Source organism: Lactuca saligna, chromosome 6 (genome assembly GCF_052625555.1).
Source record: "Lactuca saligna cultivar CGN05327 chromosome 6, ASM5262555v1, whole genome shotgun sequence".
Lineage (NCBI taxonomy): Eukaryota > Viridiplantae > Streptophyta > Magnoliopsida > Asterales > Asteraceae > Lactuca > Lactuca saligna.
Window position 1 is genome coordinate 64,131,290 of NC_136422.1, and position 19,978 is coordinate 64,151,267.

Below are 19,978 nucleotides of genomic sequence, written 5' to 3' on the forward strand. Positions count from 1 at the left end.
GCACACTCTAGTGAGCAAGTGAAGAGATATTCCTTCATTAGGTATTTAGGTTCTTCCTTTTTTTGAGACTAGCAAATACCTTGAGAATTACAAAAAAAAATCAAAGTTAATACAAAGGTCTTTAAACCAACCATTAAAATCAAACATTTTTGTATTACACCTACTCCAATTAATATAAAAATCTTTAAAGGAATCTTTCCAATCAAACTTTATTGTATGATACCCACTCCAATTAATATAACGGTCTTTAAACCAACCATTATGAAATGATGAAATACACCGAATCGATGTGAAGACAACCACAACAAAAGTCTTTCTTTTTAACAAAAGAAAAACATAATTTGATACTACCCAGTTACAGTTAATTCAATGTTTGGCAACAAAAAAAAAACGAGAGTTGAATATTCCACCCGGTGTCATACTAGAATAAAATGTAAGGGTAACATACATGATTTTGGAGGTAGCATGCTTGGAAGTTTTCATTATTTTGGAAATTTCTGCAAAAAATTTATATTACATTGAAAAATTTTGAGGGGTAACATGAGCTACCATTGAGTTTGCCCATAATTCTACCACCATGAAATCCCACAAAGATTACACCACCTCACAATTCGAAAAAAAAAAAATATAATCAATGTCGACACCCCTTGTGTCCAATTTAACCTTAGTTTGAAGTTGATTAAGAATCACATGCCACCCCAAATTTTTTAAGTTTATTTAGGATCTATTGATTTTGTCTAGTAGGACACCCACCATTATTCAAACGAAGCCATCAGTAAAATGTTTGGAGGAAGATTAACACCCTGTTTCCAAGTTCAACTTCATGAGAGAAAAAAAAATTGGTGAAAGTGAGAAGAAAGTAAAACAACTTGGTGTTCCTAAGTTTCATTAAAGGAGGGAAATGAAATTATCACTTTCCCTCCTAACTATCCTTCCGATTTGAAAGGATTTGGAAAGAAAGAACAAAATGTTTATTTTTTCTTCCACTTCTCTGAAACTCGGGAACACAAAAAACAAATTTATTTATTTATTTATTTTAAAAATTTCTCTGCTACAACTCGGGAACTAGACGTAAGGATCCATGGTTAATCTCGTAGAACAAGTTTAAACATCTTTCTTTTGAAACTTTGATTTTGTGAACGAGTCAAACATCTTTTAAAACGTATTGAAACGGGTCTTGAAACCGGTCGCTTTTGAGGGATTTTTTTTTTGGTGGGAGACTAAGAGACTGCTAGTTCATGAATTACTAGAAAAGTTCACTCGAAAAAATGATGGATGGGACCTAGACTGCTAGTTCATAACTTTGTGAATTCGCAAGTTGTTTTTTCGCAAGAAATGATGGATGGGACCACTCGAAAAAAGCAATTTCCATGATATGTTTTTTGCGAAATTAATAGTAATTTTGTGATAGAAGTTGAAAACATAGTTATTAGATGATATTTGGTTTCAATGTGAATAGCTCTTATAGAAGCCTACAAAAAGTTTAAACTTACATGCAAGGCCTCCAATGAAAAAAAAAAAAAAAGTACAAACATTTATATATCTAAGAAAGTAAGAATTCCCCACATGCTTTCAAGACCATATAATATTTACTATTTGGAATCTTCTTGTGACACCACCCATGACCTTTGACGGCCATGTGTGTTTAGAATAATTTTGACATAACACCCAACAAAGACTTCTACATGCCAGCTACAAATTAACATACTGGAATATTATTAAATATACAAAAAAATAGTTTGATTTCTTTTTAATGAATAAAAGTCTCGAAATTTTGAAAAAAAAAAGGAAGAAAAGTAAAAGGGAAATAAATAGTAATACTAATACATGTATCCCAGAAATTCTCCGCGCTAAGGTGCGCTGTCTCTTCTCAAATCTCAATTCTCATCTTTTAAGTTTTACGCCTTCCCTTAATTGTTGTTGACAGAGAAACAAAAAGGAAAGACCAAACCCTTTCTCTGTTTACTATATCATTTTCGTTCAATTTTTTCAACAAAAAACAGAAATAAATCTTGAGTTTTGAGTGTTTTATATTACAATCGACCATCCGTTCTTCATCTTTTTTATCTTTCGATTCATCTTTTACTATAAGATACCAGTTTATCAGATCTGCCATCTTCAGTTCGATCAGGTACGATGCCTTTTCTTCGAAAAATCACTTTTCTGATCTGTGTTAGTTTAGTTTCAATTTTCTCGATTGACTAGATCTTGTTTTGTATTGTAGACTTCTGATTCGTATTTGTTCGTAATTTTTGTTATGTAATTGGATGTGTGTTTAGCTCATACGTCATTGTGATTAGTTAGGGTTTTTTTTTTTTTTTTTTTTTTTTTTTTTTTTTTTTTTGTTCTCCTGATTGAAGGTTTTGCTGTTTTGATTTGTAGTCGTGAGGATTAACTAGATGTGTGAAGTTATGTAATTGGTGTATTTAATGGCTGTTATTCTTTTTTGCATTTCGATTCGGTTTTGTCATCATAATTAAGGAACTGTTAAAGACTATATGTCGATCTTTATTTTCTTTTGGTTCTGTAACTCTGTCCTTCATCTTTAGGCTTTAAGGCAATCTTTTTAGACATTTGAGTTTTGGTGCTACAGAATTTTACAAATCATGTCGCCTAAATAAGTTTTTAGTGTTCATGTATCCCATTTTTGCTTATAATTATTCGATTATTTAGAGGATTATATAACAAGTTTGATACAAATCACAACAAACCTGGTTGTCAATAACTTATATGCCATTATTTTAACCTTATTTTGTTTAAGGTTAAATGCAAGGAATGGCAACATAGTGATTAGTGAACATACTTTCATTTATTTGTTTATTTTTGCATTTTACTTTCATTTCTTCCCATTAGAGCATTGTACTTTGAAATTTTTTTACCCATTTTGCATTGTTACTTAAATATCAATATTCACTTCTATTACCCATTTATCATTGTCACTTAAACATTATTTTTGGTCTCCTTTTTCCAGCTGGACTTGAATACTCTTCGAGTGTGTGCTTCACTTGAAGAGGGTTAGTGCTCTTCTAGGTGAAAATGAAGAAGGCATTCAGGGACATGTAAGCAATAAAAGATTTATCCTTCATGTGAACCATGGTTATTTATACAAATCACAATTATCTATGTCAATCATGATTGTTCATATGAATTTGATCCTTTTTCATTGCAGTAAGAGAGGAGTAAATAAGAAAGTTCTTAAAGTTCCTTCAATAGAACAAAAGGTTCTTGATGCTACAAGCAACGAGCCATGGGGTCCTCATGGAACTCATCTTATTGATATTGCACAGGCTTCAAGAAACTAGTATGGCATCCTTATTTTCCTTTAAAGTTTTAAAACAAAACAAAAAAAAAGATTATTTAGTGCCCAAATGAAACCACTTTTCTTATTTTATTCAGCCATGAATACCAAATGATCATGTCAGTAGTTTGGAAGCGCCTCAGTGATACTGGAAAGAACTGGCGCCACGTGTTCAAGGTTTACAACTCTACCCTTCCTGTGTAAATTATTCCAACATCTCATAATTTTATGTCAAGGGTAGTTTTGTCATTCTAAGTAATTTTGTTTTCTATACCAGGGTTTAACGGTTCTTGAGTATTTGGTAATAAATGGGTCGGAACGTGTCATTGAAGATATCAGAGAACATGCAAACCAAATTACTGTATGTTTTTATTCCTTTTAACTTTATTATTTGTAAGTTTCTTTTTTATATGTTAATGTTTTTTATTTTTTAATAGGCGTTGGCTTCTTTTCAATATATCGATTCAGCGGGGAGGGATCAAGGGAGCAATATAAGGAAGAAGTCTCAGATTCTTGTTGCTCTTGTGAATGATAAAGAGAAACTACAAGAAGCAAGAGAGAAGGCAAATGCCAGTAGGAAAAAGTGAGTAGTGAAACCATATCTTAGTGATTCTTATTAGATAGTGGAATGACTTTTTTAACCTTTTGAAGTAGATTGCATAATACATCGGGAGATGAAGGGCGTTTTGGTAATAGAGAAGAAGATGGTAATGGTTATGGGAGAGAAAGAGAATGGGGTGATGATGAATATCATGGAAGAAGTAGAAGCAATGATGGTGATTATGGCACAAGAAGTCAAAGCTCTGATAGAGAGAGGGAACGATCATTTGAAGATGATGGTCATCGTTCTTCAAGGTATACCACTTTCTAATTATAGCAGCGTGCTTTCATTGATTTTTTTTTTTATTATTGCTTGAAAAATGATAGTTATTTATATTTATAGTTTTATATTCATTGCAGAGGAAGCAGTGCTAGAGTTGAGGATGCTTCTCCGGATGGAAGGTAATTTAGAGGGTGGAAGGAATCTGCTTTTTGATTAAAAAGACCAAAATACCCTTGTAATATACATTGAATTAAAATTTTCTTTTTTTGGTGGTGAGAGAAGGGGGATTGAACCAAAGTTATCTGGACAAAATGTTGGTTATGAAGATGCTGTAAGTAATGGTCATAGCCCTGTTGATACCAAGAGGTAAATTAATTAATTAATAAGTCAAAAGATTTATTTACTTGTAATTTGTAATATATTTATAATAATTGAATCTAGTCTAACTTATAAGCATTTGAAGGGATGGAGAAACTGCAACTGCAACAGCATCACCTCAGGTGAACATTAACCATCAAGAAATTCCGGCAGCAGCTGCTCCACCACCTCCAGCTACCACTACGCCGCCACCACCTGCAGTGACAGTCAACAATGAAAACGACGGGTTTGACTTTTTTGATCCCCGTGGTGCTGCTCCTGCTCCTCCTCCTCCCCTTGCCCCACAAGCATCAGGTGGTGGAGAGATGGAGGATTTATTTGGTTCTCTATCGGAGTCTTTCTCTTCTTTAAATGCATTGGCTCTTGTGACATCTACTTCATCTATAACCACTGAAGTTCATCCTCCAGCAAATAATACCAATCCTTATCTCACCTTCGACACCTCATCGACAAGTCAGGTGTGTGAGTGTCTTAAAAGCTGGATTCTACAGTCTACACACACACATTGATAGTTTGCTTATTATTGTAAATGTACACTCTTTATGCGTTGTAGGCATTTGATGATCCGTTTGGTGATGGTCCTTTTAAAGCTGTTCCTTCTACTGATGGATTTTCGGCTCAACCATCAACATCACCCTTTGCTACAACTGCTGAACCACCATCATTTTCAGTTGACCCAATGTCAGGGTCAGGGGGATTTGGGGATACTTTTGATTTTGATTCAACTGTTGACATTTTAGCTGATATACTGCCTCCAACTGGACCCTCACAAACTGCTTTTCCTTCTCAAAATGGTCAACCACCTAGTTTTTCAGCACAACCTAACCAGACCACATTTCCTTCGAGTTTTTCAACCCCATTTGGCCAACCACCTACTTTTTCATCCCAGAGTCAAGGTGGTCAACCTTTTCAACCTCAAGCTGCCCAATCTATGCCACCCCCAGCTTTTCCATCTCAAGGTGTCCAGCAGCAGCAGCCTATGCCACAGTCAGCTTTTCAACTTCCAGGTGGACACCAGTCTATGCCACAGTCAGCTTCTCAACTTCCAGGTGTCCAGCAGCAGCAGCAGCCTATGCCACAGTCAGCAGCTTTTCAACTTCCAGGTGGCTACCAGTCAGCTTTTCAAAGTCCAGGTGTCCAGCAGTCTATGCCACAGTCAGCAGCTTTTCAACTTCCAGGTGGCCAGCAGTCTATTATGCCACAGTCAGCTTTCCAAGTCCAAGGTGGGCAACAGTCTATACCACAGCCAAGTTTTCCAGCTCAAGGTGGTCAATATGCATCACAACCAGGTTATCCAGGTCAGGGTGGTCAATATGCATCACAACCAGGCTTTCCAGGTCAGGGTGGCCAGTCTGTACCCCAAAGCAGCAGCCAAAATGGTGGTTTTTCTTCTCAGTTGGGTAGTGTCAGTGTCTCAGGGGCAGGGGCAGGGGCCAATGGTCAATCTGTGTTGCAGCCTGGTTTTCCAGCTCAGGGCGGCCAGTCTGGTTTTCCATCACAGGGTGGCCAATTGATGTTGCAAGCTCAAGCTCAAGCTCAGGGCAGCCAGTCTCTATTGCAGCCTGGTTTTGTGGCTCAGGGTGGCCAAAATGCATCTCTTGGTGTTGGTGGTTTTCCTTCAAAGGGTCAACTTGCTCAGCCAAATGTCTCACAGCCACAACCAGGGTTTACCAATTCCAATGGTCATGCTCAGTCAAATAACTTGTTTGGGGGTTTCCAGCCACACACTTCTTCCGCTTCAATGGCGCCCTTATCACAAGTCACACCTACGCCTACACCTGCCCCACAATACAACCCTTCAAATTTCTATCAACAACAACAACCACAACAGCAACCAGCTCTGACTACTTCAACAGGTGCTCTTGCTCTAGTACCCCAACAACCAACGGATAAAAAGTTTGAGACCAAATCAACAGTCTGGGCTGATACATTGAACCGAGGCCTTGTCAACTTGAACATATCTGGAGGTAAGTAACTTCACCATTTTATCTCCTAGTCATTCTAGAGTCAAACATATCACTTAATATTACTATTAGATACTTACTAGTTAGTTGTGTACTTATTATGCATGTGTGCAGCTAAAACAAACCCATTATCCGACATTGGAATCGACTTTGAGGCCATAAACCGTAAGGAAAAGAGGATGGAAAAACCAAGCCAAACCCCTGTCATTTCAAATGTCTCCATGGGCAAGGCCATGGGTTCTGGTTCTGGAATGGGACGTGCTGCTGCAGGTGTGCTAAGACCCACACCAAACCCCATGATGGCTGCACCCACTGGCTTTAACCATCCCATGGGAATGAACCCTATGCCTCCTCAGAATATGGGTCAAGGATTTCAGATGCAGCAAGGGTATCCTCCTGCAAATTATAATAATCCGATGATGGGTAGAGGTGCTGCTGGATATGCTCAGCAACCTTATGGTGGTTACAGATAAGATTTTCAGCCATACCCCAACCCCATTATGTTATTGTGATATATAAGAATTTTTTCACTTTGTAATTTTGTTACGAGTTTCTTTTCTTGTAATGTTCATTTTTATTGAGGTTTTTGTCTCCTTACATATAGCTTTCGCCTTTCTGTATACCATCAAGGACAGCTAGTCTCAGGTTGCATCTTTTTTATACATTTAAAACATTTTTTTTTGGTTTCTTGTTGATTCTTGAACCATGTAATGCCTAGTTGCAAACAATAAACATTAGGATTCGTCATTGTTTTTAATTATATTCATCCTCCAACTTTCTTCTCTTTTTGTATAAATGTATGTGTATTTCCCAACCAAACTAAGAGCAAACAATATGTGTATACTAAGTAAGTAATTTAGCTTATTATCAATAAGTTGCAAAAAATTGTGATAAAAAAAGTTGTTATTTAAAAGAAGAATAAACATATTTTACTCCAGAAAGACTTGAATCCTGTCACCCATTGAATCTTTAAAATCTAGCAACAGCTTTCCTCCCACTTCAAATGATACATCATCTAACAATGCCTTTATGTTTACTCCTCCCAAAGCTATATGACAAAATCAATGATTGAATAGGATTAGACAAACTTTTTAGGCATATTTTCAATAACAAGTTTAATCTTTTTGTGTGGGACAAAAAGTTGCAATTTTTTTTTTTTTTTTGTCGAATTGACATAGTTTGTATCTAATGCATGTCAAATACACTATAAAGCCATAATGTCTTGTCAGAGAAATGATACCTGGGATGATATTCGTGATGCCATCCAGAAAACCAGCCTGAAAACATCATACATTCACTAACATTAGTCCCTGAATTACCTCTTTCATTACTATTTTTTTTTTCACTTAAAAGAAATGACATACAGGAATTCGGATATCAAGTTTCTCAAAGCCATCTCGCCCAGTGATTTTGACTCTCAAAGAACGAGACCAGATCCCTGAGAAAGGATCACTTGAACCTCCTCCACCATACTTATACATATCTGGATTCATCAGTTCAACAACAGGCTTCGATGCTTCTTCACCTTCACCTATCTGCTCTTTATCATCTTGACCCCATCTTCTAATACCATACGGATTTCCGCCACCTGGCAAACACATAACCAAAATCAATCACTCAAACAAGCAAAAAAACCCTTCTGAAAAGTGAGGTTCTTCACCAACCTGTTTGCCACACAGGTTGAGTGTTCTTAGTAGCATAAAGTTTTTCTTCTTCATAATAGGTGTTGAAACCCAAGATTTCTTTGACTTCTTCAAATGATGGCATGCTTGCAGGAGAAGGCACACGCCCTCCCTTAATAGCCACCAATGCATCATCCATGGCACGAATGGATACTCCCAACAAGGAAAGAGGATAAGCTATAAGTTTATATCCTATCTCCTCAAGTTCTAAAGGAGTCAGTATTGGTGTTTTCCCTCCACCTTCAAGCATATTAGCCTACACAAGAATCAGAACAAAAAAGAAAAAAAGTTAAGAATCCTTAAAGTTATAGCTTTTTTATGTTAAGGATCAGAAACAAGATTGCTAACCATTTTAGGAACTCCAGGAGAGATTTCACAGAATGCTTTCATCTCTTCTTTTGAAGCAAGTGCATCAATGAAAAGTACATCAGCTCCTGCATCAGCAAAAGCTCTTGATCTCCAAAGAGCTTCTTCTAAGGATAATGCTTGACGTGAATCTGTTCTTGCTACAATAACAATGTCACAACCACTCTCTTTCCGAGCATCAACAGCTGCTTTTATCTTCATCACAGCTTCTTCTCTAGATACCACTTTCCTTCCTTGTGTATGACCACAAGCTTTTGGGGATACCTTGCAGTTTGAGCATTATCAGCAATCTGTAGGACCTACAGATGAATATAATGATAGTTGATGTGAAGAAACGAACCTGATCTTCGAGAATTATTCCTGCAAATCCTGCTTTGATGTATCCCTTAACAGTTCGCTTCATGTTCATGGCGTTTCCATATCCGTTATCACCATCGCCGATCACTGGAATGGATACAGCTTCTGTAATTTGTTGTCCTTGCTCCACCATTTCTCCATAAGATATTAGTCCGGTATCTGGCAAGCCTAATCGAGCAGCCGATATTCCAAAACCTAGCGAGAGAATCCATCAAAAGCAAAATTTATAGGATTGATTAGACGAGTTTGCACATTAAAACCAGTTTTCACCATTCTCTTTGAAGCATATGCCCAAAAAGGATGCCTGAATCGAAATTTTACAAATGATTATGAGAAAGGTACCAGTCGTGAAGCAGAACTGAAAGCCAGCTCTCTCTACAAGCTTGGCGCTGAGAGCATTGAAACAAGCAGGGCCTTGATGAATTCCAGGAGAATCAAGTAGTTGTCGTAGCTTCTTCGCCGGAGAAGAGTCTGAAGTGGCGTCGTAGGCTTTTCTGTCTCCTCCATAAGAACTAACGATGATGGAATTGGAGTGGACTGAAGGCCGTGATTTCCGAAGATTATCATATCCAATGTTTTTCTTGGTTAGAATCGGATTACTCGGGTAGCTAGGAAGTGTAAAACCTTTAAAATTAGAAATTAAGTTCTCCGGCGATGAGGGAGGAGCGTGGTGGCGACATACGGAGGAGGAGAGGTTCATGCTGTGTTTGGGGGTTGGAGACTGGCAAGATTCCGTTGGCTTGTTTTACTTATGAACTCATTTTATATAAAACCCCCATAAACTATTGCTAAATGACAATACTTGGTAGAGTTTACACTTTATTTTTAATTTGGTCATAAATCTTGTGAAATGTTACAAAAATTAGTATATGGTTCAAAAATTCATTCTAGATTTAATTGAACAAAAAGAAGAATCTCAGAATAGACGAGATTATTTAAAAATACTTATTGAGTATGAAAAAACAGAAGGAAAAAAAAGTTAAAGACTGAAAAAAAAAAAAACGAAAGGATAAAAAATTCTCATACTCTTCGAATGAAGTTATAAATAGATTTCATGGTCAACCTACATTAAAAAATAGCTTCAAACATTAAAACTACAAAATTTCAAAACCAAAGATAGCATTTTCATCGATTGTACAATATCCTTACGAAAAAAAAAACTGAGATTGTTCACAATTAAGAGAGATCTGTCTAATTTTTCTTCAAACTAAAAAAATAAAATAAAATAAAAAAATTGTCATATCAAATCTCTTATACACCAGCTTCCTCATCACCATGTTTGCTTTGTTCCAACTCATTAGTAGCATCACCACCATGGCTTTTGTCATCTTCTTTATCAAATCTGCAAAAAAAAAAAAAAAAAAAAAAAAAGGTCATGATGGGTTTCATTTTGCTTTTTCTATTAAGCCCAAAAGATGATGAAAAAAAAAAACATACGCTGAATAAACAACAAGCCCAACAGCAACAGCAGCAAAAGCTAAAAAGTACATCCAATCGACCTGACGATATGTGACAATGTCAGCTTCGTTTTAAAAAAACTAAACAAAAAAAAATTAAACTCGATATTCTTTACAAACCTTTTCATGATACACAAAGATACGTATCAAAACTGACCACATGTCTGACGTCAACAAAGACAGATTTAGCATTGTGGACCCACTAATCTGCATTTTATACCAACAAAAACAAACTTCAATCATAGAGTTCTTAAAATTTCCATAACTAGAAAGATGTATAAAGAATGTTGCAAGGTCTCACCTTTAACAGGATTGGCACACCTGAGTAAAATAGAAACATTGCTGCTGCAAATCCAGCATAAGGAAGCACCTAAGAAAAACAAACAACATGTATTTAATAGAGGTGTTTGAAATCCTTTTTTGTAGGTTAATTCCATTAATTTGATTATTACAACATCCTACTTCCATTATTTCTATTACATTATCGTCTATAAATCTACCCAATTATATAGCATTGTCATACAAAAAAAATCTTGAAGTAAAATGCTCACAAAAAGAAAATGAACGTAGGATGTTGTAATAATACACAAATAAATGGAAATACTTTACTATTGCATTTATCCCCTTGTAGGATAAATCTATAGATGAAAGTACAATCACACACACAAAGTACAATCACACACACAGACACACGATTAGTGTGTGTGTGTGAGAGAGAGAGAGATAGAAGAGAGAGAAAGAGTACCGCTCCTGATGACCAATGGATGGATTTTAGTTCCTCACGCTCAAGTACGCTTCTATAGACATTGTTAAAGACCACAAAATAATGTAAAAAATATACAAACAAGATCAAAGTGGTATTATTTTTCCTTCCAATTCCTCAAAAATGCCCTCATTTGGTCAAATATATTTTAAAAATAATTTATATGTAAGCAACAGTAAATGGGAAAAAAACACAACAAAAAACAAAAAGAATCGGGTGTCAAATGTCAAGTGAATAGGTGTTTTTTTTATGGCTTAGAAGCTCTCTATAAAATAAATGTAGTAACCCTTTAAACTATTTTAAACAAAATGTTGCATATAAAAGAAGGATACATTTGAATACCACTGAAAATGGCACCAAAGAGACCCAACATTGCCATGAGTTCAACTCGATCAGCTGTTTTCACAAAAAACTCCTGCACAAGGGTTTTTCAGTAAGTGTATGCATAACATTGCTATTTCTTGCATAAATGACAATTGTTTTTGCTCACCTCACTAACATTGCACACAGCATAAAGTGTAGCTCCAGCAATAACCAACAAATCCCCTTTAATAGGATTGCTCCCACTCTCTAAGCATACACATAAAAAAAGTTTAAAAAAACAAACATAAAATCCTAAATCATGTATCATATTTTCATCTAAAAAAATTTGAAAGTAAAATGCTAAATATATGCTCACGTGAACGATCTGCTGCATGCACATCTGAAAAAATAACAAGCACAAGACCCGCAACACAAATGACAACACCCGCAATTTTCTTGAATTTGTAGTTTGTTTTCAAGAAGAGCCACGTCAGGATTATGACTGATGGGATTGACCAACAATCCAACAGCATAACACTCGTTAATGATGTGTATTGATATGCCTTCACCACTGCTCAATATATATTTTTTTATTAAATTAAGCATGGTTAATTTGTAAGAAATTATTAAACATTATATCGTTTTTTATAAACTTACCAAGATAATTTGCTTCTACGTCTATAAGTCCAAGAAGTAAGTAATAATACCATTTTGCCTGTAACGTTATAAACCAATAAACTTTAATAAAAAGTTACGATATGAGAAGAAAGATGGATTGAAGGTTTAATTACTAACCTTCATCTCATGTCTCCTGAAAATCAAAATCCCACCATAAACAATCGCTAGCAACACATAGTTTGCTAAAGACTGTGATGTTGGTGCATTGATTCCTAAGTTATTACATAAAACAACATAAATTAGAAACTATATTACAATCAATTATACAAGTACTATACCTAGAAAATTGATTCACCCAACGTTTATGTTATTCAGTTCATTGGGATGCTAACCATGCGATATAAAACAGCCATATATAATAAGAGAGTTAATTTTATTTGTTTTTAGTAGAATAGTTACAAAGTAAGCTAAAATAATTGACGAAAACGCAAACCTCTTCTAGCAAGCTCAGATGATGTAAACCCAGTTGAAGTGATAAAAAGGGAGAGAATCTGTCCGAGAAAAAGGGCGAACAATGTCTTCTTTGTAAAAAGACCCTTAAAAGACACCATGATTCGATATCAAAACCCTTTAAGAATCTTAGAATACTTGCGAAAAACAACGAATTCAAGAAACCCAGAAGGCCCAAATCACAAATTCCCCATTCCTGTTGCTTTTGAAATCGACAAATGTTTATGAATGAGTGTAAAAGGATGGGAAGAAAACAAAAATTTGACCTTACGTAAGGAAATTAAATACCACCTAAGAATTTATTGTTGGATTTAATGCATAATGCAAAATGCAAAAGAAAGAGAAGAAAAAAAAAGTCTGTTTCAATTATATATTGAGAACGATTTGAAGGAAAGAGTGGAGAATGAAAAGGATTCTTAAAGAAGAAAGAGGGTTTTGTGAAGAGGTTAGGGAGGGTTTAGGACTGTTTGTTGTTCGTATTCTTAATCGGTGGAAAACGGAATGACCGAATTTGCCTCGGAGATCTTTTTCAAGTATATATACTTTTTTCTCATCTTTTTGTGCATGTTGGCAATTTATTTATTTTATATGTAATATTTAATTAAATCTTTTAGATAAATCCAATCTGCTTCTGTTGGTGGTAACCCGTGATATTGGATTTTAAATTTAATAAAATATGACATTAACAAAAAAATATTGTAGTTATTCATAAAAATACAATAAAGGTTCGCATTATTTTTTTAGATAACCATTAAAATTTTACTCATAAAAAAACAACTATAATCCTCCCAAAAACATGTTCGCTAACTAGCAAATACACATTACCAAGTTGAAGTTCAATATTGTTTTGCGAACAAAAGTATTTCTTTACAAAGTAATTTTTACGTCTAATTAGCTACCAAAAAAATCTTGCTAATAATTTGTGGGATTGAGCATGGTTGAAGGCATAAATTCCACATAATCCACTAAATAGGGGTGTTCATAACCGTATATCCGAAAATTTCCAAAAATAGATATTGATATCCGATTTTGTATCCAAAATTTTGGATATTTGAAATCTCAAAATTTCGGATACGGAATCAAATATCATTTTAGATATCCGAAAACACAATCATCTATATTTGTTTCTTCAAATGTCAACAAATTTAAAAAATAACATTACATATTACTTGTTTAAATGTTAACAATGAGTAAATATAATATTCTAGTGTATTTGTTACCCCTTCTGAACTAAAAAACATCCAAAGTATAAAACACACAAACAAGATTCCAAAAACCAATCCAAAGTTTAAAACACACAATTAACATTTCAAAATATTAGTTCACTATTTCCAACTTCAACACCATTCCAACAATGCAACAAACAACTAGCACTTTCAACATCATTCTTAAAAAAATCATAATTATCTATCAATGGTTGTTCATTGTATCTAATTTATTTGTTAGTTAATGCTAAAAATAAGAAGAATTAACATTAAAATTAAGACAAAAATGACATATTGTATGCAATATTATACACTTCAACCCTACTTAAGATTACTATGATTCATATGCAAACTTTCCTTAAAATTCATCAATATATGATTCTAATTCCTAACAAAATTTCAATACTCACAAATCACAATGCACAAAAGCAAAGGACGTTTAAAATACAGCTTTATAAGAAAGCTATTTGAATCAATAGCTAACCTTTCGGCTTTATGAACTACACTATAGAATAAGTATTAAAGTGGCTAAATGCTAATAGCAACCCGACGTCAATCAAAGGTATCAATTGATACCTTGTGTGAATTGAATCGCATCCTTTAGCTAATCAGATCGAGGTGAAGCCATTGACGAACCAAGGAGTTTGGTGGAACTTGAAAGTTGGAAGTATCAAAGATTTGAAGTGGCTAGGGTAAATTAGGAACGAGAACTCGTGAAGTCATGATCTTGAGTGCGTATTAGGAAGAAAAAAAATGTTGTTTGTCAAAAATATGTCTCAACCCTTGGATTTCCTAGGATTCCTTTTTTGCCATCACCCTCTACTATCAGTTGCAGAAGAGACTCCCTCCAACATCTTCTAACTACCTTATGAATATAGTTACATGTTATCAACATCAGATAGTTTTCGACCACTAGATCCCACTCTATAGCGGTTGGACTCAAACAAGAGCTGTGCAATAGGGTTGAACCTAACCTTCGAGAATTATCTAATCCCCACAACATGTAATTTAACGTATTCGCTTGATAATTATCCGACACCAGTGGGGTCCCTGAAGCACAAAGCAAGCAACATTCAAGCATTGAGTTCTAAACCAGAGCATTATCTAACCAGTTCACTCTATCTAATCATTTGAAACCTATACTAGCATGTAGTTCTAAAGGTTCTTACAATCGACATACAAGGCATCTCTCCTAACATCCTACCATGAAATTTTAAGCAGATCCTTATCCCTAATCTAGCATGCTATACATATATACATATACTGAAACAATAAATATGTACGGGTATTTTGGGAAATACTTACTTGAGCTCGATTGATCGCACACGTCACACCCTATTTTCTTTATAAAGATTTATTTAGAAAACTCATTTCCTATGAAAAGATTATCAATCCCTTAGTTTGAGTTCAGACATACCCAGAAGTGTGCCCGAATCCCTCAAACTAAGGCTTTGATACCAACTTGTTGTTGGATTAATGTCTAAGTCCATAACTATTTTGGTATGTACTTGACCCGATGGTGCATTGTCCTTTTGGGTTGCCTTCACCAAAGCAACTTGATAGGATGAATTATGGAGAGAAAGGATTAAATATGATTTATTAATATATTATGAGAATAATATATTAAAGGAGAAATCATATTGTTTAATTAATATTAGTCAATAATTAATTGGTAATTAGTATTGTGACTAAAAGAGATTAATTAAACTTAAGGGACTGGAATTGTAATTATAAGATAATTATAATTTGGGCCATGGATTGCCTTGTATTAAGGAGTGGACGAATTCTATGGGGAAGCCCATATGAAATCGTCCAAGGCTTAAGGAAAGGGCTCCATGGGTTGCTTAGGGCTTAAGCATCCAAATTAGGGTTTCCTTGTTAGATAACCCTAATAGCCTTACTATATATAAGACCCTTATGACCCAAAAACGTGGCTAATGATCTTTCTAGGGGTTCACACGTTTTTGGGCAGCCTCCATCCTCTCTCCTCTTCATCCTCTTGCTTATGGTGTTTATGAACCATTAGAGGAGTGACACTTGTGACTCTAAGCCTTCCAAAGTCAATTCAAGGAGATTTGGGATTATTATTGCTACATAACAATCAAGGTATCATTATAAACTTATTCTTATGGCTAATATGATTATTTGAATGCTAGAATTAGGGTTTATAGTCTTGGATAACTTGCATGTACAATAGAGAAACCTAGATCCAAGCATTAGGGTTTGTATGAGCACATAAGATGTTCTTAGGACCAAAACCCATCAGTGGTATCAGAGCCTAGCTTGGTTTCAATTGTATTGATGCATTGTATAACTGGAAAATTCGTTTTTTGGGTTTCTGGAGGCTGGACTCGCCGAGTCCATAGCTGAACTCACCGAGTCCATGCTGACTCGACGAGTCCAGGCTTGACTCAACGAGTCAACTCGTCAGATGGAGGGTATCTTGGGTTTTCTTGCTGTTTTTGCTTATGGATAGTTACCTTATCATGTTAGATCAATATTAATCCGATTATATGATATATTTGACTATAATTTTGATCTAATTAAAGATATTTATCAATTAATAAGATAATTGTTTCCTTATGTGATAATTGATTAATTATTTTGAGTAAATTGATAAATTGTTTTTCAAGAAATCATTAAATAAATCAAATATGGATAATTATGTTATTAAATGTTAATTTGAATTATTTGTTATTTGATCCTTGTTGTTATGAAAAGTTTCATATTTTGCCCTTTAGGTTTTATAGTTTAAATTTGAACCCAAAAGTTTTGTTGTTTTGAAATTTAAATAGTTGAAAGCCTAATGTTTTGAAAAATGTTCAAAACTTGCCCTCAAGTTTTGGAATTTAAATTTTGATTAATAGTTTAATTGTGATGTATATTTAAATTCTAAAAACCTAGTAATGTTTTGAAAAGTTCAATTTACACCCTTATGGTTTTATTAATTAATTAAGGTGTATAATTAAAAGAAGTTTAATAAATCCATAAAAGTTTAGGTTACAATTAAATTAAATTAAAAGTATAATTGTTAAATTTGATCACATAGTATTTTAAAAGTGTAAAATGCACCCTATACTATATATATAACATTAAAAGGCTAACATTATATATATATGTATGAGTAAAAGTCAGTCTTACTGTTAGTAGGCCTCATTCACGAAGCTGGTCTATAAGGGGTGTTTAAGGAAATTGCCTATAATATGGCGATTGAATGGGTATCCACTCTAATGAAATACAAAGTAACTAAATGTTTTTCAAATTCCCAATCTTAGTTACTTAGGCAAAAGTGAATTGATGCCATTCCATGAAATTACACTTTGTGCCCTTGCGAAGATGTTAGTGGAGCGTGTGTGGTTTATCGACACACTAAATGGTTCTAAGCAAAGGTAGCAAAGGGTGACTCAATGTTTGTCATAGTTCGGTGGAGCGTGTGTGGTTTACCGACACATCGAATAGGTGACTGTAACATGTGAGGGCACCATGTAAGTTTGCATTGTTATTCACACCCGCTTTGTGATCCTCGGCATCCCAGTCACAAACAAGAGGGGCATATCGAGATTTAAACATGTCATTGAAATGTTCAATGAATCTCAAAGGATCGAGGAGTTTTCATAGATTTAAAACTTAAATTTCTTTTTCGTTTTTCATGGTGGAAATTAGTGAATTGTTATTCACTTACCTTCAAATATTCTGCAACTAGATTACAACATCCCTTTTCTAGGTTGTAGCGTATTGTGTTGGGTCCTAGCCTTAGTATCTCATTTGGGTGATTTAATAAGGACTCAATCGATCAACTAACTTGAATTCGTTTTCTCCCGTTTTGTAGATGTCAAAGTTCGACAACTATGGTCTTCCCAAATCCCGTGGAACAAGCATTCCACATGAAGATGGTATTCCACGATTCGATCGAGGAACAAGAAATCATGCTTCACTTCCTCCACCCCCTCCAATCATTCTCCCTAACCCACAAGATCGAAGAATTGAAAGGTTCAATATCACTAAAGCCTTATTGGAAATGAAACATGAAGATGGTAAACCCATGTGTGACCACATTCTAGGAATGAAATCACACATTGATAGGTTGATAATGTTGGGTGTGTCATTCACGAATGAGTTGGCTGTAAATTGGGTTTTGCAGTCACTTCCTGAATCATATAATGAGTTCAAAAGAAAGTATTATATGATGGATCATGACGACAACCTCATTGACCTAACTTACATGCTCATTGCTGCTGAATCAGAAATGATTTGGCGAAGCAATGGAGCGTAATTGTTGGGAAAGTCAACCGACCATGCTTCCGAGGACGTTCTAGGAGAACCGACATGCATTTGCTGCCAAGAGAAAGGGCGTTGGATAGAAGTCTGCCCCAAGAGCTTGAAAATTCCAAAGATGGGAGAGTCAAAGAGTATGACTGCACTTCATTAAAATTCATTATCTAACTTAATTAAGTTCCTATTCGTTGATTCTTAATACATGATGTGATAAGATTGCATTTGAATGTTTTTGTAGGATCGGTGAAAAGAAAGGAAGCTTAGTGAAAGAGCAAGATGAATCTAATCACAAGAAATGGATCTTGATCGCATGGACTTGAAGATTAGATTTTTAGCTTAGATAGTTATGATAGAGTTGTTAGAAATTTTCTTTTTGAAATACGTAGTTTTCAATGGATTTTGCATTGTAAGGACAAATGTTTTCCGCTGCTTTTATAAATAAAATAAATTTTGGTTTGACTTATTTATTTGTTTACTTCCTTGCAATGAAATCGTTATGAAAATTGGTGTTTGAATATTTCTACAACAAATGGATATGATTCTTATTTATGTTAATTATGGAAATGTCGAGAATTTACCAAATACGGAGAGTTTCTCATCGCCCAAATTTCAATTGCACAGAAATTTGGAATCACGCAACTTGGTTGCATGATGAATGAGAAATTTCATATTTGGAAATTAGACTAATTCATTGACAAAGTGTCAAGTGAAGGACTAGGAGATCAAGCACACAAAGTTGTGTGTTGATCAAGTCCACCATAAGAATAACAAAGATATTTGTCATGATTTACTAAAGGTTTAGTAAATATGATTATACTTATAAGATTAAATGTAATTCGGAATTGATTAAAAAGGTTTAAATCAATAGAAAAACGAATAAGAAGAATCAAGTAGGCGGAAAGATAAAAGTTTCTCCATTCTAAGAAGAAGGGAGAGTCGCTTTTATGCTTTATGATAGGTCTTAATGATTAAGAACCATATCTTAATTGATCCTCTAAGTGAGTCTTAACACAATTGTATGTTTAAGAAGAGGAATCAAGAATTGAAGAAATGGTTAAATCAAAAGGTCAATCATACTTCGTTCCAATAACAAGTCTTAAAGTTAACATTGTGACAATGAGTGAAAAGTATTAAGAAGGTTTATAACATTCATCAAATGTGGAAAGTTGTGATGTCTTGGATAAGACAAAGGCCAACTAGGACCAATTTATGAAGTGTTTTGATAATAGCTACACTAACTCTTGAATATTTTTTTTGTCAAGAAATTGTTATTGACAAGAGAATCTTATATGTCAAGGAGTCAGTGAGAGTCTTAATGGTCTTGAAAGGTTTCAAGAACAAATCAAATAAACCTTATCGATCATCACTAACATACGAGTTAAGGTTTACAACCTATCGTGTTGACATTATTTTGTTTTTGTGTTGTTTCCAATTGAGTTAATTATGCATGTGAGTTCTATGAATTCTCATTTTGAACGCATAAAAGGCAAGTCACCTTGATCAATGAAAGGTACATTGATAGGAAAGGGTGAGCTGCTTAACTACTTGGAAGACATGGTGGGCAGCTGTGCTACCATAAGGCAAGAAATCAAGATTAAGAAAGTTCGGTCCATATGAGTTTGAATTTGTCGTAAACTTTGGTTTTAACAAATTCATATGGATAGGAACAAATACACCATTTAAATCTAAGTGTCATAAGATTTCCTCCTTCATGAAAATGATTGTGAGGAAATGCTTTCACTAAGAAACATTTTAAAAGATAGTGATTGTAAAATTGCATTCTCGAATTCGATTATGGTTACGGTATCCCTTTCCATAATTTGAATTGTGAGGTTTGACAATTAGTCTTAAGTGTTTCGACACACATATGAACTATCTAAGGCAAATGTGTATAAGTTCGAGAAGCCTTGATAAAAGATTATCAAAGCATTAAGTATTAGAAACACGGACTTAAGAAATTCAATAGATATTGTTTTTCT

At 34.6% G+C, this 19,978-nt stretch overlaps 3 protein-coding genes across 4 annotated transcripts; 1 reads left to right on the plus strand and 2 right to left on the minus strand.

The window, feature by feature from the left end:
• Positions 1-1,828: 1,828 nt before the first annotated feature.
• LOC145000633 (clathrin interactor EPSIN 3-like) lies at positions 1,829-7,223 on the plus strand. 2 transcript variants are annotated; one of them, XM_078959894.1, is made up of 12 exons: positions 1,829-2,131; positions 2,972-3,059; positions 3,170-3,301; positions 3,397-3,475; positions 3,576-3,659; positions 3,736-3,881; positions 3,950-4,153; positions 4,259-4,300; positions 4,404-4,487; positions 4,585-4,957; positions 5,053-6,466; positions 6,578-7,223. In XM_078959894.1, exons 2-12 carry the CDS (start codon positions 3,037-3,039, stop codon positions 6,934-6,936), a joined length of 2,940 nt encoding a protein of 979 aa, XP_078816020.1. In that variant the 5' UTR covers positions 1,829-2,131; positions 2,972-3,036; the 3' UTR covers positions 6,937-7,223. The 2 variants fall into 2 exon arrangements, with proteins under 2 accessions (XP_078816020.1, XP_078816021.1); XM_078959895.1 differs by having other exon boundaries at positions 3,953-4,153.
• A 77-nt stretch (positions 7,224-7,300) lies between these two features.
• Positions 7,301-9,610, minus strand: LOC145000634 (uncharacterized). The gene is made up of 7 exons (XM_078959896.1): positions 9,211-9,610; positions 8,852-9,063; positions 8,494-8,775; positions 8,128-8,401; positions 7,828-8,051; positions 7,704-7,740; positions 7,301-7,511 (listed from the first exon to the last, which is right to left on the minus strand). Exons 1-7 carry the CDS (start codon positions 9,566-9,568, stop codon positions 7,393-7,395), a joined length of 1,506 nt encoding a protein of 501 aa, XP_078816022.1. The 5' UTR covers positions 9,569-9,610; the 3' UTR covers positions 7,301-7,392.
• A 360-nt stretch (positions 9,611-9,970) lies between these two features.
• LOC145001172 (uncharacterized) lies at positions 9,971-13,000 on the minus strand. Its single transcript, XM_078960527.1, has 11 exons — positions 12,503-13,000; positions 12,187-12,281; positions 12,049-12,106; positions 11,768-11,962; positions 11,579-11,658; positions 11,421-11,503; positions 11,071-11,122; positions 10,627-10,695; positions 10,446-10,532; positions 10,306-10,367; positions 9,971-10,210 (listed from the first exon to the last, which is right to left on the minus strand). The coding sequence occupies exons 1-11, from the start codon at positions 12,618-12,620 to the stop codon at positions 10,120-10,122; spliced, it is 990 nt and encodes a 329-aa protein (XP_078816653.1). The 5' UTR covers positions 12,621-13,000; the 3' UTR covers positions 9,971-10,119.
• Positions 13,001-19,978: the final 6,978 nt, after the last annotated feature.

Coding starts and splice junctions, on each gene's coding strand:
- LOC145001172 (XM_078960527.1), bottom strand. CDS start 12,620: ATGGTGTCTTTTAAGGGTCTTTTTACAAAGAAGACATTGTTCGCCCTT. Junction 11,963..12,048: donor CGTAGAAGCAAATTATCTTG/GTAAGTTTATAA, acceptor TATATTGAGCAG/TGGTGAAGGCATATCAATAC. Junction 11,123..11,420: donor ATTTTCAGTGGTATTCAAAT/GTATCCTTCTTT, acceptor CAATGTCTATAG/AAGCGTACTTGAGCGTGAGG.
- LOC145000634 (XM_078959896.1), bottom strand. CDS start 9,568: ATGAACCTCTCCTCCTCCGTATGTCGCCACCACGCTCCTCCCTCATCG. Junction 9,064..9,210: donor TCAGTTCTGCTTCACGACTG/GTACCTTTCTCA, acceptor TTCTCTCGCTAG/GTTTTGGAATATCGGCTGCT. Junction 8,776..8,851: donor GAATAATTCTCGAAGATCAG/GTTCGTTTCTTC, acceptor TCAAACTGCAAG/GTATCCCCAAAAGCTTGTGG.
- LOC145000633 (XM_078959894.1), top strand. CDS start 3,037: ATGAAGAAGGCATTCAGGGACAT. Junction 4,488..4,584: donor AGCCCTGTTGATACCAAGAG/GTAAATTAATTA, acceptor AAGCATTTGAAG/GGATGGAGAAACTGCAACTG. Junction 6,467..6,577: donor CAACTTGAACATATCTGGAG/GTAAGTAACTTC, acceptor GCATGTGTGCAG/CTAAAACAAACCCATTATCC.